At 47.3% G+C, this 15,927-nt stretch overlaps 1 protein-coding gene across 2 annotated transcripts in view; it reads left to right on the forward strand.

Moving 5' to 3' along the window:
- The window catches only part of prkar1b (protein kinase, cAMP-dependent, regulatory, type I, beta), a 97,516-nt gene that overhangs the window by 60,489 nt on the left and 21,100 nt on the right, over window positions 1–15,927 (forward strand). For both annotated transcript variants that reach the window (XM_010889451.4, XM_010889452.4), the window contains 3 exons: window positions 1,241–1,302; window positions 8,339–8,385; window positions 15,671–15,829. In XM_010889451.4, coding sequence (XP_010887753.1) covers window positions 1,241–1,302; window positions 8,339–8,385; window positions 15,671–15,829 — 268 coding nt within the window. The remainder of the gene's footprint in view (window positions 1–1,240; window positions 1,303–8,338; window positions 8,386–15,670; window positions 15,830–15,927) is intronic.

Below are 15,927 nucleotides of genomic sequence, written 5' to 3' on the forward strand. Positions count from 1 at the left end.
CACTCAGTGGATACTAGGAACTCTGTAGCTTTTTGATTTCCATAGCTTGTTTTATTGTTATTTTATATTTCACTATGAGGTGGATGGTATGCGCAGCTGATTGAATAGATAAACACACTCTGCTGAGAGACAGAAAGAGAGCGAGGGGTAGGGAGGAAGAGAAACAGTGAGGGAGGAAAGAACGAGAGAAGAAAGAGAGAGCGGAGGAGAAGAACGAGAGAGGAGAAAGAGAGAGCGAAGGAGAAGAACGAGAGAGGAGAAAGAGAGAGCGGAGGAGAAGAGAGAGTGGGAGTGAAGGCGATTGTCATGTCCTGACCCATCCCACTGTATTCGCACCACTAACTAAGGCTGTGCATTTCAGTGCCCTTTCTCAGGGTGCATCTGGTTCTCTCACACACAAACACAGATGTAAGTCAGCTGTTAAAATGTGCCCGCAGCGGCAAACCTGTGTGTTACAGTTTTAAAGTGGTGACATAGAATTCCTCCGAATTCCCGAAGATTTTTGAGGTAATGACGCATAATTTGCCATGGGGAGTGGGATGTCATGAAGGAAGCACAGCCAGCTCATTCCCTGAGTCTCCCGAAGATCTGATCTGGAAATGTTCTTCCCGGAGAAATGCTCTTAGATCCCTGACGATGTGTTCTACAATGTAAAACACCAAAGCCCTTAAAGGGGCATGTTCTGAGGCGCAGTGTGCCAGGCTAGGATAACTCCCGTTACAGCTGATCCAGCAGAACGTGTTGATGTTTTGTACTGCCATGTTTCTACTGGATGTGGCGGACTCAAGGTGTTTGCGTTGGACAGTGTTGAGTTGATGACACAGCTCCAGGTGGATTGTGGGAGCTGGCGTGGGGATGAGGTGAAGTTAGCAGGGTTAGTGTGGCCTTCTGGGCCAGGTGTATATAGATGTAATATTGTTAGAAGTGGTCTGGCTGGGCTGGTGCTGGGCTGAGGTGTGTGGGTGTGTGTCCTGGGAGGTTGTCTCTGTGGCTACGTTTTTTGTTTGCGGCCCGATCCGGCCCATAAAGTGCAGGGATGACAACTCTAGCAGTGCTCTTACTCCGTCACAGAGCGCTGCTTCACATCACTTCTGCGTTGAGCGGTGTGTGTATGTCAATGTTTGTGAGACAGAATTATGGCAATACTAACCCTGGTTTCTCCCCCCTCTCCCTGTCTTCCTCCCCCTCTCACCCACCCCTATTCCTGCCTCTCCCTCGCCGCTCTGTTTCTTCCTAACAGTGACATCTTTGATGCTATGTTCCCTGTGACACACATAGCCGGGGAGACTGTTATCCAGCAAGGTAAGTAAAGCACACAACTCAACACACACACACACACACACACAACTCAACACACACACACACACACACAACTCCGTCAGCCCTCACTTCCTCCCAGTCCACATCAGTAAAGGGCCTCTGTGCAGCCTTCCCATAGCCTTTGAAGCTAAACAGAGTTCGGACAATGCTTTTTTCCAGTCTCCCTATCAAACACAGACACACAGACAAGCAAACATGCTTAATGTAAGCTTTTACTCACACACACACACACTCACGTTGATGGCGCACACAAGCGCACACCCATAAGCACGCACGTAGCCCCCCCCCCGGCCCAGGCAGCGGTCCTGTGGTGTTCCACTATCAGTCCTAATTTGGTGGTAACCCGGAGGAGAGACAGAAACACTCCACTGTGTCTTATACAGTCCATTACCAGACATTTACATTGTAGTCGCTCAGCAGATGCTCTTATCCACGGAAGGCTAGCGCGTTCATCCCAACACGGGGGACCACACGACCCGAATCCGGCAGTAATGGGTCCGCTTCCCTCATTGAGGCTGCTGTGGGTGAAGTCGGTGCCAAAGGAAAGGCAGTGCTTTAGTAGGAAAGGGTTGACGGGGAGTTTCAGTGGTACGCGTAGAGAGCAGGTCACCGCCTGGACGTTTCCGGAGAACAACAGCCTCGGTCGAGCCAAGATTGTTTGCTCTATGGGAGGGGGACACAGTGGAGCGGTCCACCCGTGATGAGGAGGTCCTGGAGCAGACAGGCCTCAACCTTGAGAAAGAGCAGGTCCAAGTTGAGGTGGTGGACCGGCCTCCAATACACATTACAAACCTCTGATATCACTCTTTTGTGTGATAGACATTATAGGACATTACTATACAAAACTATATGAACCTCTGTTCAGTTACAGTATGTTAGCCTGTTGGTTGGCAGTTAGCATAGAAGTTAGAACACTGGGTCTCTGGTTCGAATTTCTGAGCCAACATGGTGAAAAGAAATCGGTCCGGTTGAGCAAGGCACTTCTTAAATATCCTTAGATACTCTCTGTGCTAACAAGGAATCCTAAGTGTAAGCGGGTGTATGTATCATCCAGGCACATTGTGATATTCATCAGTTTCAAAAGTTATTCTCTGTGATTTGAGGTAAAAAATTTAAAAAAAAGGATGAAAATGCCCTCACAGTTCTCTCACACAAAACCAAACACACAATTTCTAAGTGCGAAGAAACACGGATCAAATGTTTCACATCTTAGAGTGTTGCGTTAACGCTATAAACAGGAAATATGAAAAGCTTTGTGAAACCTCCTAGTAACAGTTGCTTTGCTGTATGGGCGCATTCCTCCGCCGTGGGTTTGCACGGAGCATTCCAGCCAGGTGACACAATGCCGTGTGTGGCTGGGGGACGCAGCAGAGAACCACTGCGTGATTTATTTTACTTTGTTTTGTTTGAAGGACGTCAAAGAGCGTTAGCCGCAAAGCTCGTTACACTTACCCGATGTCGAAACAAACTTGTTCGCTGTGCGTTTCAAGTGCATCCGCTTGCATTCATCTGCGTTTGCGCGCTCGTGCTTGTGCGTGTGTGCTCTAAGCCGTGCGCGCGTGCGTGTGTGTGGGTCTTTGTCAAATATTTGCCTGCGCTCTTGGTGCTCAGGGTTGGGTTAGAAGGGAAAACAAAGACTTCAGAGCCTATGTGCTAAAAGACAGGAAGAGTGGAGAGAATAGAGATGGAGCATGGAATGAAAGACAGAGAGAGAGAGAGATGAAAGAAGGAGAGATAGCTGAAGAAGCCTCGGCCAGGTTGCAGCAGGTCGGACAGAAGGGACAAAGAGGACACACACACTCACACACCCAGTCCGCTGCAGTGATAAATGTGTCCGTGATTAACGATCCCAGCCTCTGCGCTCAGTCTTAATTAGCTGTGTGAACTCCTGTGAACCCTTGGCATGGAGAACGGCCCACCTTTCAACTTCTCCCACACACACACACACACGCACACATACACGCTCACACACGCACACATACACGCTCACAGTCTTAGGAACATAAGTTTATGCCTACATCGGTGCAGGGTCAGACTCCCACACACATACTGTGGATTAAAGTTCAACGCTAATCTCGTCACCAAGTTATTGCGAACATTTAGTTGGCCCAAGCTGGAGTGACCGCAGAATTCTAAGGAAGTTTTTGTCATCGTTTAATTTGAGCCAGTCCTTTCATTTGGCAGCTTCTTACCAGGACTGTCGTTGTGTTACCTGGCAACGACAACACATCACTTAGCCTTGAAGAAAATAAAGAAGATAACTCAAGAAGTCTGTAATTAATGGGGTTATTTTACAGAGGACTTACTCATACAGCATTACATTTGGCTAAGGACTTCAATGCTTGAAAGATAATTTAAATGTAAAATATTTAAATTTTGGCCTGAGTATTATATTATGTTGTTCTACACCGATCAGCCATAACATTATGAACACCTGCCTAATATTGTGTGGGTCCCCCTTTTGCAGAAAAAACAGTCCTGACCCGTCAGGGCATGGACTCAACTAGACCTCTGAAGGTGTGCTTTGGTATCTGGCACCAAGACGTTAGCAGCAGATCTTTTAAATCCTGTAAGTTGCAAGGTGAGGCCTCCGTGGATTGGACCTGTTTGTCCAGCACATCCCACAGATGCTCGATTGGATTGAGATCTGGGGAATTTGTAGGCCAAGTCAACACCTTGAACACATTGTTATGTTCTTCAAACCATTCCTGAAACAACTTTGTGGCAGGGCACATTTTCCTGCTGAAAGGGGATCAGGGAATCAGGGAACACTGTTGCCATGAAAGGGTGCACATGATCTACAACAATGCTTAGGTAGGACATGTCAAAGTAACATCCACATGAATGGCAGGACCCAAGGTCTCCTAGCAGAACATTGCCCAAAGCATCACACTGCCTCCACCGGCTTGCCTTCTTCCCATAGTGCATCCTGGTGCCATGTGTTCTCCAGGTAAGCGAAGCACACACACCCGGCCATCCACGTGATGTAAAAGGAAACATTATTCATCAGACCAGGCCATCTTCTTCCATTGCTCCGTGGTCCAGTTCTGATGCTCACGTGCCCATTGTTGGCACTTTCGGCAGTGGACAGGGGTTAGCATGGGCACCCTGACTGGTCTGCGGCTACGCAGCCCCATATGCAACAAACTGCAATGCACTGTGTGTTCTGACACCTTTCTATCAGTACCAAGATGAACCTTTTCAGCAATCGGACCACACGGGCCAGCATTCACTCCCCACGTGCATCACTGAGCCTTGGCCGCCCATGACCCTGTCGCTAGTTCGCCGCTTTTCCTTCCTTGGATCACTTTTGATATGCACAGGCCACTGCAGACCGGGAACACCCCACAAGCGCTGCAGTTTTGGAGATGCTCTGACCCAGTCGCCTAGCCATCACAATTTGGCCCTTTTCAAAGTCCCTCAGATCCATACGCTTGCCCATTTTTCCTGTTTCTAACACATCAACATTGAGGACAGAATGTTCACTTGCTGCCTAATATATCCCACCCACTGATGGGTATTAATGATAATGAGATTATCAATGTTATTTACTTTACCTGTCAGTGGTCATAATGTTATGGCTGATCATTTCCTTATGTCTTGTGTTCGAACTTGGTCATAAATCCTTTGAATGCAGTGCCTGCCTGAAGTGTGCCACCCATTGACCCTACCAGACGCTGGATATCTTCCCTGGTGATGTTCTTCCAGGCCTGGACAGCAGCCATCTTAAGGTCCTGTTTGTTTCTGGGCTTTTCTTGCTTTCAGTCCTGTCTTATAAATCATGGGATTGAAATGGCTGTCAAGAACATTACTCTTTTTGGCCCTGTGTTTAGGGTCATTGCCGTGCTGCATGATGAATCGCCATCCATCTTGTTTAGAGGCATTTAATGATATTTGAGCAGACAATATTTTTCTGTTCACTTCAGTCAGCAGTTCCAATATCTATGAAGACAAATGAACCAGTTCCCATGGCAGCCATACATACCCAAATCACAAGACTTCTACAGATGAGGTGGGAAGCCAATTCCTTTTTCACTCCACACCTTCTTACTGTCACTCATGTTCATCTTTGTCTCATCTGTCTGCAATACTTTTTCTTCAGAACTCTGCAAGGTCTTTTAGCTACTTATTAGGCTTCTTCTTTTTGAGGAAAATGCCTCTCTAGTTTTGCTGTGAATGGAAGTGGCTGACAAATTCACATCTACATCTAGGAGAGTGGTCAAAATCGAAATTGTTCTTTGTTGCTTTTCTTTATTGTGGTCAGCATTCTTTGGTCATCCACTGTACAGGTCTTTTGCTATGGCTGAGGTAACCAGTGTTTTCTGTCTTCTTGTTAATATATGAAACAGTTGATTTTGGCATACCTAATGTTTTTGCTGTTTCTGATCAATTTATTTTTATTCATGAGCCTCTTGAGCAGTTATTTCTACTCGGTGAGTCAGAAAAAGATGTTTAGATAACTTTCTAAAGCAATTTGACAAATGTAACTAGGATTATTATTATTATTGGGCTAATTTAATGACTAAGAACTAAAAACTGCTGATGTTATCCAAGGGTGGTGTAGAGGTGCAGTAGTGGTGTAGCAGTGTAGAGGTGTAGTCGTGGTGTAGTAGTGTTGTTGTGTAGTTGTGTTGTTGGGTAGTAGTGTAGTAAAGTAGTGTTGTTGTGTTGCGGTGTAGTAGTGGTGTGGTAGTGTAGTAGTGTTGTTGTTTAGTATTGCAGTACAGTAGTGTAGTAGTGTTGTTTTTTAGTATTGCAGTACAGTAGTGTTGTTGTGTAGTGATGTAGCGGTGTAGTGATGTAGCATGTAGTGATGTAGCAGAGTAGCGGTGTAGTGGTGTAGCGGTGTATTGATGTAGCGGTGTAGCATGTAGTGATGTAGCAGAGTAGTGGTGTAGCGGTGTAGCGTGTAGTGATGTAGCAGAGTAGCGGTGTAGCGTGTAGTGATGTAGAAGAGTAGTGTTGTAGCGGTGTAATGGTGTAGCGGTATAGCGGTGTTGTGATGTAGCAGTGTAGTGATGTAGCAGTGTAGTGATGTAGCGGTGTAGCGTGTAGTGATGTAGCGGTGTAGTGGTGTAGCAGAGTAGCGGTGTATTGATGTAGCGGTGTAGCGTGTAGTGATGTAGCGGTGTAGTGATGTAGCGTGTAGTGATGTAGCGGTGTAGTGATGTAGCGGTGTAGCGGTGTAGTAATGTAGCGGAGTAGCATGTAGTGATGTAGCGGTGTAGTGATGTAGCGGTGTAGTGATGTAGCGGAGTAGTGATGTAGCGGTATAATGATGTAGCGGTGTAGTGATGTAGCGGTGTAGCATGTAGTGATGTAGCGGTGTAGCGTGTAGTGATGTAGCGGAGTAGCAGTGTAGCGGTGTAGCGTGTAGTGATGTAGCAGAGTAGCGTGTAGTGATGTAGCGGAGTAGTGGTGTAGCGGTGTAGTGATGTAGCGGAGTAGTTGTGTAGCGGTGTAGTGATGTAGCGGTGTAGTGATGTAGCGGTGTAGCGTGTAGTGATGTAGCGGTGTAGTGATGTAGCAGTTTAGTGTTGTAGCGGTGTAGCGTGTAGTGATGTAGCGGAGTAGTGATGTAGCGGTGTAGCTGAGTAGTGATGTAGCGGTGTAGTGATGTAGCGGTGTAGCATGTAGTGATGTAGCAGTGTAGTGGTGTAATGATGTAGCGGTGTAGTGATGTAGCAGTGTAGTGATGTAGCGGTGTAGTGGTGTTGCGGTGTAGTGATGTAGTGGTGTAGTGATGTAGTGATGTAGCGGTGTAGTGGTGTAGCGTGTAGTGATTTAGCGGTGTAGTGATGTAGCAGAGTAGCGGTGTAGTGGTGTAGCGGTGTAGCGTGTAGTGATGTAGCAGAGTAGTGATGTAGCGTGTAATGATGTAGCGGTGTAGTGATGTAGCGGTGTAGTGATGTAGCGGTGTAGCATGTAGTGATGTAGCAGTGTAATGATGTAGCGTGTAGTGATGTAGCGGAGTAGTGATGTAGCGGTGTAGTGGGCCAACCTGCTGCCTCCAGTACACATGTACCTCTGTAGCATGATTGCATCCTGGCGCGCTGCTCTTTAAGCAAAACCTCTCCTCTACTCTTTACCCACTAGCTCTGCCTAATAAAACCCAAATCAGCTTAAACAAGTCAGCAGCACACCCCCAAAGAAATAACTGCTACTCTCTCAACTGTAAGTAAGGCTGACGAAAAAGTGTAAAACCGAGTCCCCTCAAAATGTGCGTATTTGGGTGAAAGTGTCCGGGACCAACATTACACAGGCTCACACTCAATGTCATAAACACACACACACACACACATACAAACACTCAAAAAACACACAAAAATCCCCCCAACTGCACACATAACTAGCAGGAATGAAACAACATGCTTTGTGCTGATTGTGTTCTATGTTAACGATGTCTATTGGCAGAGCTGGCTAAATATGCATTCTGGAGAAGACAGAGGCAGGCTGGCTGGCTGCTGTTGATGCCCTAAAGCTGCCAGAAGCCCTCGGTTTAAAATGCCTTGGGAAGAAAAAAACAGCCCTTTGTTTCTTATTCTGCGAGGAGAAGGGGGGGACAGAGAGAGTGGCTGGCATCCTCATTGTATTTCCCCCGAGGGGGAGGGTTTGTGGGGGTAGATAAAGTGTGTTTTCTGAGTTTGTCCGTGCCTGCCAGCCTGCCTCCCTTTCTGTATGCGCTTGTGTGTGTATGGTTGTGTGTGTATCAGTCTACATCATAATCATTTTCTGCTTATTATCCAGCTATTATGAATGGTGTAGATTGTGGAGGAAAGCGAAGGAAGCCAGGAGTGGGCGACTAAGTGCTTTACAAATGGCCCTATATAAGCTCTTTATAAACTTCACTGTTTGCCTGCACATTTTTGACGTTCAAATCCACCATTTCACCATTGAGAAATATACAATGGGAGTGGTTAAGGCCACCTGCCAAACACGCCATTGGTTAAGTCGCAGATCTTTGCTTCTCTTTCATGTTCTGTCACATTCATCCTTTCTCTCGTTCCCTCCCCTTCAGGTGATGAAGGAGACAACTTCTATGTGATTGACCAAGGAGAAGTGGATGTAAGTTTCCAATGGGCTTATTGATTCAGTCCTCACCACTCTCTCCTACAACTCTCCAGGTCAATCTCAGTCCCTGGTACAATAAGTGTTAATAAAGGTGGTGTTTTGGAGCAGTTGGGAAAGACCAGAGTGGAATACAAGACCATCACTTCTCTCATGCTGAGGGCTTTGCACTGCCTGGCCTATGTGTAAGTGGTGAGACTTATGCAACATCACTCTCCTTCAACAACTCTATCCAGATCGTTTGAGATCAAGCAGCCCTTAGAACAATAGTAGGTAGTGTTCAATCACCTCCCTCCTCAAAGGCAGGTTCCGGTCGGCTTCAGGTCCATTGGCGGCGTCTGGGTCTCCGATGCTCTCCCAATGACCCGCAGTGAAGACAAGGCAGACAACACGTCTTTGTTTTAGGAGAGACAGGGAGATAGTGTTAAGTGGAGAGATAAAAAACACGAAGCAAAAAAAAAAAAGCACACCAAAAGTCAACCAGGAAGCAGCCTTATCGGTTCACCGAGGAAGAGACAGGAAGGGACGGAGTGATAGTCGAAAGCGGGTAACCAGAGAGCACTGTGGGTCCCGGTAGGCGAGCTCCGCCGAGCGTGTCGGAGAGCCCAGGTCAGACCCAGAGGAAGAGGCACGGTGGGGAGGGAGAGAAGAGGGGTGAGGGGATATGCTGGCCATGAATACTGACAGAAAACATGTTGGGGGTGTCAAAAGCACAGGGTGGACCCCTGACCTGGTGCTAAATGTAATTTATTCATGTATTTATTTCCCGGGTTGAATGGCGACAACAGCCATGCCTGTGTCAAAAGGAGCTTGGGTAAAGTTTATTAGTGGACACTGTTTCCCGGTTTCTTATTTATTTTTACTTTTTTTGCCTAATGAACCTAACCCAGTTGTCTTACTGTAGGTGGCGGTTAAACACTGGCTGAAACAGGATTGTTTACTCAGGCTATCAACAGTGAAAATCCCAGAAGGTTTTGTTTTAAAAACCTGATAAGGAGGTTGATAGAGTATCTGAACAGCAAGATCTTGCATCCCTTTTTCACACAATGATTGCACAATCATTCCTTTGTTTTGTAACCTGCCTGTTTATGTTACCCTCCTTTTATTTTGTTCTTTTTTTTACACTTTTATTCTGACACCATGGTGAAGGAGGCCCTCAGGGATATTTTGTACCTCTCCTTAGTCAGGCTACTCTTTCTAATTGTCCCAGCAAACAGCCATTTGTTATGTGAAAGTTCTCAGAACCTTTTTTTAGGTTACAGCGTGTTGTCTCCTAACATAGAAACTAGTCTAGGTGTAGGGGATGATTATGCAATGTTTCTTTTATGGAGCAAAAAAACATTAAACTAATGTTACGAAAAGTTTCCTACAACGTCTGGTATGAAAATCACAAAAGATATGTTCCCAAAACACAAGCACTGGTTAATTGAGTGGATTATTGGAATGTTTCTATTAGCTTGGAAAAGAACAATTGCCTACGATTGCAAAAACGCTCCTAGAAAACCTTTGTAAGTTCTTTAATAGAACCTAAAACATTTGTTGAGGTTGTGGGAACATTGTCAGGATATGACAAAAGAGGTTCCCATAAATCCTAAAACGGTCCAGTTTGCTGATAGTGTATTAGGGCTCACAGAACAGCATTTCAGAGTTCTTTAAATGTTCCCAGAACATTTCATTAGGTTGTGGTAAAAGTGGGAGCATGACATGTTTCCCAAAACGTCATGATAAAGTTAGGATGCATAGCACATTCTGAGTGTTATCAGAACTCCCAGTCCAAGTACTTTGTAGGTTTTCAGTACATTAATTAAGTTATGGGAGTTTTCTTGTTATCACTCTTTTCTTGATGATATTCAGAAAGATTGCAAAGAACATTCCCAAAATGGGGAACGATTTCCAAAGAAGTCAGTTGGTGTGATTGTCATGCCATACAGTGTTCAGTATGTGTTCATTTTGACACAGTATTCCATAGATGTTTATGCAATAAACATATTGCCTTTGAGGTCCTCAGAACATTTCATGAACATTACGAGCATGTTATATTAAAGTTTAAACTATGATTACAATTTGGCAGCATGTTAATGTCTGGCTCCTGAAAGCATAACAAAGCAGATTTCAATATGGTAGATCCCTATTGTTTTTTCCTCCAGATTTCACAGCGATGAACATTCATAGAACCAATTGCGGTTTGCTAGAGTGCATCTCATTGTGTGTGTGTGTGTGTGTGTACACACACACACACCTCCCCTGTAATAAGCCACAGTACCAGACCTTCATAGCTGAGCTCCAGAGGTGGCTAGGGACCAGCATCGCATTCTGGCTGCCACCGGAGAATGTGGAGCATTCCCTCCCCAAGCCAAGCCCTGTCTGCCTGCACCCAGCCCAGACCTCAGAGATGTGTTTCTCACTCCTTCAGTCTCACTGTCTCTCTCTCTCCCTCTCTCTCTCTCTCTCTCTCTCTCTCCTGTGTACCTACTTTCTTCCCCTCTACTCATCTGTCTCTCTCTCTCTCTCTCTCTGTTCTTCTTTCCTGTTCTCTCTCTTTGTGTCTCTGCCTCCCATCTGCCTGCTCCCTGGCCCACTCTCTTTCAGTCCAGTCCCAGCCAAGACCCTGCCAGGCCCCGTTAAAAGTAAGGAAGCACTTCATCTGTCCTGGACAGACTAACCAAACATATACGGCGCTGTAGATGAAACATGAAACATCAGGGCGGGTGAGGTAAAAAGCCACAGTCATTCCAGTGCTGGATGTTTCCGCTCATTCACCACACCACAGAGGATCTTCAGCGTGCGGCGGGGCCTTCCTGTTTGGCATCGGAGCGTCTACACGACTTGACCCGCTGCCATCCCCCGCGTCCATCCTCCAATACCCTACACCCTGGCTGACCCTTCTCATACCTCCGATGGCTCTCCAAAGGGCTAAAGCTGTGGACCATGGGATCATTGTGAGATCATTCACCTCCACTCCTCCATAAGCTCTCAATGAAGATAATGGCCCTAGAGGAATCCTGGCCATTCAGCAGCTCATCAGATGGATAGACAGGGGATGAGTTCTTGTGGATCTAAAAGCTGCCCCGCTCTCAGATCTCTATCTTTCCCTCTCTTTCTCTGTCCCTCCCTGCCCCTCTCAGTGTTATTAAGTCAACAAGTGGATAGTGTGTCAACAGGTGAAATTGTATCCATACACTGAGATGGGCTCTGTGAGGCCATATTGTGTGTGTGTGTGCGCATGTGCGTGCGTGTATGTGTGCGTGTGTGTGCATGTGTGTGTGTGTACCTGTGCGCATGTGCGTGCGTGCGTGTGTGTGTGCGTGTGTGTTCGCATGTGTTTGCGTGTGTGTGTGCGTGTGTGCATGTGTGTGCGTGTGTGTGTATGTGTGCGCGTGTGTGTGCGTGTGTGTGTGTGCATGTGTGTGTGCGTGTGTGTTCATGTGTGTGTGCGTGTATGTGTGCGCATGTGTGTGCGTGTGTGTGTGTTCTAATTAGCCAGTCCAGTAAGTGCAGTTCTAAGGTGATTGTAAGTGAGGCAGAGAGAACGAGGGAGAGGTAAGGAATTAGGTGTTTAAGTCTTCCACAGCTTTTCTTCCTCCATGGGCAAATCAAAGGGAAGAGACACACACGCATGCACACACCCAGCGGAGGGAGATATAGGAGGGATAGAAGGCTTTCAGGGTCCCTTCCTCTGGCTTAGAAAGGATCAAGTGCTCAGGAGGGTCCAGCCATCAGATCTAAGACCCAGGAAACAGGGAAGAGTGTAGAGAGGAGTACTGGGGTGGTGGAGGGTTAAGAGAGTAGAGAGGAGTACTGGGGTGGTGGAGGGGTTAAAGAATGTAGAGAGGAGTACTGGGGTGGTGGAGGGGTTAAAGAATGTAGAGAGGAGTACTGGGGTGGTGGAGGGGTTAAAGAATGTAGAGAGGAGTACTGGGGTGGTGGAGGGGTTAAAGAATGTAGAGAGGAGTACTGGGGTGGTGGAGGGGTTAAAGAATGTAGAGAGGAGTACTGGGGTGGTGGAGGGGTTAAAGAGTGTAGAGAGGAGTACTGGGGTGGTGGAGGGGTTAAAGAATGTAGAGAGGAGTACTGGGGTGGTGGAGGGGTTAAAGAGTGTAGAGAGGAGTACTGGGGTGGTGGAGGGGTTAAAGAATGTAGAGAGGAGTACTGGGGTGGTGGAGGGGTTAAAGAATGTAGAGAGGAGTACTGGGGTGGTGGAGGGGTTAAAGAGTGTAGAGAGGAGTACTGGGGTGGTGGAGGGGTTAAAGAATGTAGAGAGGAGTACTGGGGTGGTGGAGGGGTTAAAGAGTGTAGAGAGGAGTACTGGGGTGGTGGAGGGGTTAAAGAATGTAGAGAGGAGTACTGGGGTGGTGGAGGGGTTAAAGAATGTAGAGAGGAGTACTGGGGTGGTGGAGGGTTAAGAGAGTAGAGAGGAGTACTGGGGTGGTGGAGGGGTTAAAGAATGTAGAGAGGAGTACTGGGGTGGTGGAGGGTTAAGAGAGTAGAGAGGAGTACTGGGGTGGTGGAGGGGTTAAAGAATGTAGAGAGGAGTACTGGGGTGGTGGAGGGGTTAAAGAATGTAGAGAGGAGTACTGGGGTGGTGGAGGGGTTAAAGAATGTAGAGAGGAGTACTGGGGTGGTGGAGGGGTTAAGAGAGTAGAGAGGAGTACTGGGGTGGTGGAGGGGTTAAAGAATGTAGAGAGGAGTACTGGGGTGGTGGAGGGTTAAGAGAGTAGAGAGGAGTACTGGGGTGGTGGAGGGTTAAGAGAGTAGAGAGGAGTACTGGGGTGGTGGAGGGGTTAAAGAATGTAGAGAGGAGTACTGGGGTGGTGGAGGGGTTAAAGAATGTAGAGAGGAGTACTGGGGTGGTGGAGGGTTAAGAGAGTAGAGAGGAGTACTGGGGTGGTGGAGGGGTTAAAGAATGTAGAGAGGAGTACTGGGGTGGTGGAGGGTTAAGAGAGTAGAGAGGAGTACTGGGGTGGTGGAGGGGTTAAAGAATGTAGAGAGGAGTACTGGGGTGGTGGAGGGTTAAGAGAGTAGAGAGGAGTACTGGGGTGGTGGAGGGTTAAGAGAGTAGAGAGGAGTACTGGGGTGGTGGAGGGGTTAAAGAATGTAGAGAGGAGTACTGGGGTGGTGGAGGGTTAAGAGAGTAGAGAGGAGTACTGGGGTGGTGGAGGGGTTAAAGAATGTAGAGAGGAGTACTGGGGTGGTGGAGGGTTAAGAGAGTAGAGAGGAGTACTGGGGTGGTGGAGGGGTTAAAGAATGTAGAGAGGAGTACTGGGGTGGTGGAGGGGTTAAAGAATGTAGAGAGGAGTACTGGGGTGGTGGAGGGGTTAAAGAATGTAGAGAGGAGTACTGGGGTGGTGGAGGGTTAAGAGAGTAGAGAGGAGTACTGGGGTGGTGGAGGGGTTAAAGAATGTAGAGAGGAGTACTGGGGTGGTGGAGGGTTAAGAGAGTAGAGAGGAGTACTGGGGTGGTGGAGGGGTTAAAGAATGTAGAGAGGAGTACTGGGGTGGTGGAGGGTTAAGAGAGTAGAGAGGAGTACTGGGGTGGTGGAGGGGTTAAAGAATGTAGAGAGGAGTACTGGGGTGGTGGAGGGTTAAGAGTGTAGAGAGGAGTACTGGGGTGGTGGAGGGGTTAAAGAATGTAGAGAGGAGTACTGGGGTGGTGGAGGGTTAAGAGTGTAGAGAGGAGTACTGGGGTGGTGGAGGGGTTAAAGAATGTAGAGAGGAGTACTGGGGTGGTGGAGGGTTAAGAGAGTAGAGAGGAGTACTGGGGTGGTGGAGGGGTTAAAGAATGTAGAGAGGAGTACTGGGGTGGTGGAGGGGTTAAGAGAGTAGAGAGGAGTACTGGGGTGGTGGAGGGTTAAGAGAGTAGGGAGGAGTACTGGGGTGGTGGAGGGTTAAGAGGGTAGAGAGGAGTACTGGGGTGGTGGAGGGTTAAGAGAGTAGAGAGGAGTACTGGGGTGGTGGAGGGTTAAGAGAGTAGAGAGGAGGTGGGTTAACAGAGACGACCGTCGGTGGGACCAGTGTGTTTGACCCTCTAATGGAGGTTAATGGGCCGTGGTGAGAGTGTCCTGTTCACACCCATGTCCACCTCCACCCTGCACCCTGTCTGTAACTAAAGCCTGGCCCACCGCAACCAACACTCAGCGACCTCATTCACCTCACTACAAAGAACTACAAACAGGCCCTGGATCCATCTGAGTGGACTGCAGCCCAATGTCCCTAACAACAGTACAATGTGATGTACGACTGCACAAGGCTCTAATCCGAATCTGGACGTTACATCACATGGTCCTGAATTTTAAACTGGTTTACTCTCCAATTGGCGAATTTGGTGAAGACAGTTCAGAGTCCAATCACGCTTTTTCTGTGAATTGTGATAAGCAACTAATGTATTGAGCATGATGAGATCGATTAGATTGAATGCGATACCAGATGTGTCATGACAGAACTGCAGTATAGTTTTTGAGGACGCGTTCAGTCCACCAAAGATTAGGATAAACCTACAGTGCCTCTGGAAAGTATTCTGGCTAATACCATCCCTACAGTGAAGCATGGTGGTGGGAGCATCATGCTATTGGGATGCTTCCCAGTGGCAGGGACTGAGAGACTGGTCAGGATTGAGGAAAGGATGAACGGAGCAAAATACAGAGTGGTCCTTAAAGAAAACCTGTTCCAGAGCATTATGAGGTGAAAATCTTTTTGGACGACACTGACTGAAAGCACACTGCAAAAAAATCACTGGAGTGGCTTCAGGACAAGTCTATGAATGTCCTTGAGTGGCTCAGCCAAAGCCCGAACTTGAACCCCACAGAACATCTGTAGGGAAACCTGAACATTATAGTTCACTGGTGTTCCCCTTCCAATCTGAGAGTATCTATGAGAAAGAATATGAGAAACTGGCCATATCCAACTGTTCAAAGCTGCTAGGGACATAACCAAGAAGACTTGATGTGATCACTGTCAAAAGTGCTTTTACAAAGTACTGAATAAAGGGTCTGAATACTTATATACAAGAGATAAACATTTTCTATCAGATTGGCACACAAAAAAAAAGGTGTTTTTGCTTTGTCATTGTGGGGTATTGTATGTAGATGAATGGCAAAATCTTTTTTTGATTAAATGAATAAATTAAGTCTGTACCGCAAAAAATATGTGGAGAAAGTGAGGAATTCTGAATACTTTCCAAAGGCACAGTAGGTTGGCCGAGTGGAGTATGCTGGGAGGTATCCTACGCTCTGGGAGGCCGTGGTTGTGACGGAGTGTGTGGGTGTGTTTTGTGTGTGTGTCTCCAGGTCTATGTGAACGGAGAGTGGGTCACCAGTATAGGAGAAGGGGGCAGCTTTGGGGAGCTGGCCCTGATATACGGCACCCCGCGAGCCGCCACTGTCAAGGCCAAGACCGACATGAAGCTGTGGGGCATCGACCGAGACAGCTACCGACGCATCCTTATGGTATGAACCTACACACACACACACAACTAGAAACAGACAGACACGCGTTACTGGAGATATATCTGCATGTTGAGTTACATCAGCGGCAGGGTTTTAAT

Source organism: Esox lucius, chromosome 11, assembly GCF_011004845.1.
Source record: "Esox lucius isolate fEsoLuc1 chromosome 11, fEsoLuc1.pri, whole genome shotgun sequence".
Lineage (NCBI taxonomy): Eukaryota > Metazoa > Chordata > Actinopteri > Esociformes > Esocidae > Esox > Esox lucius.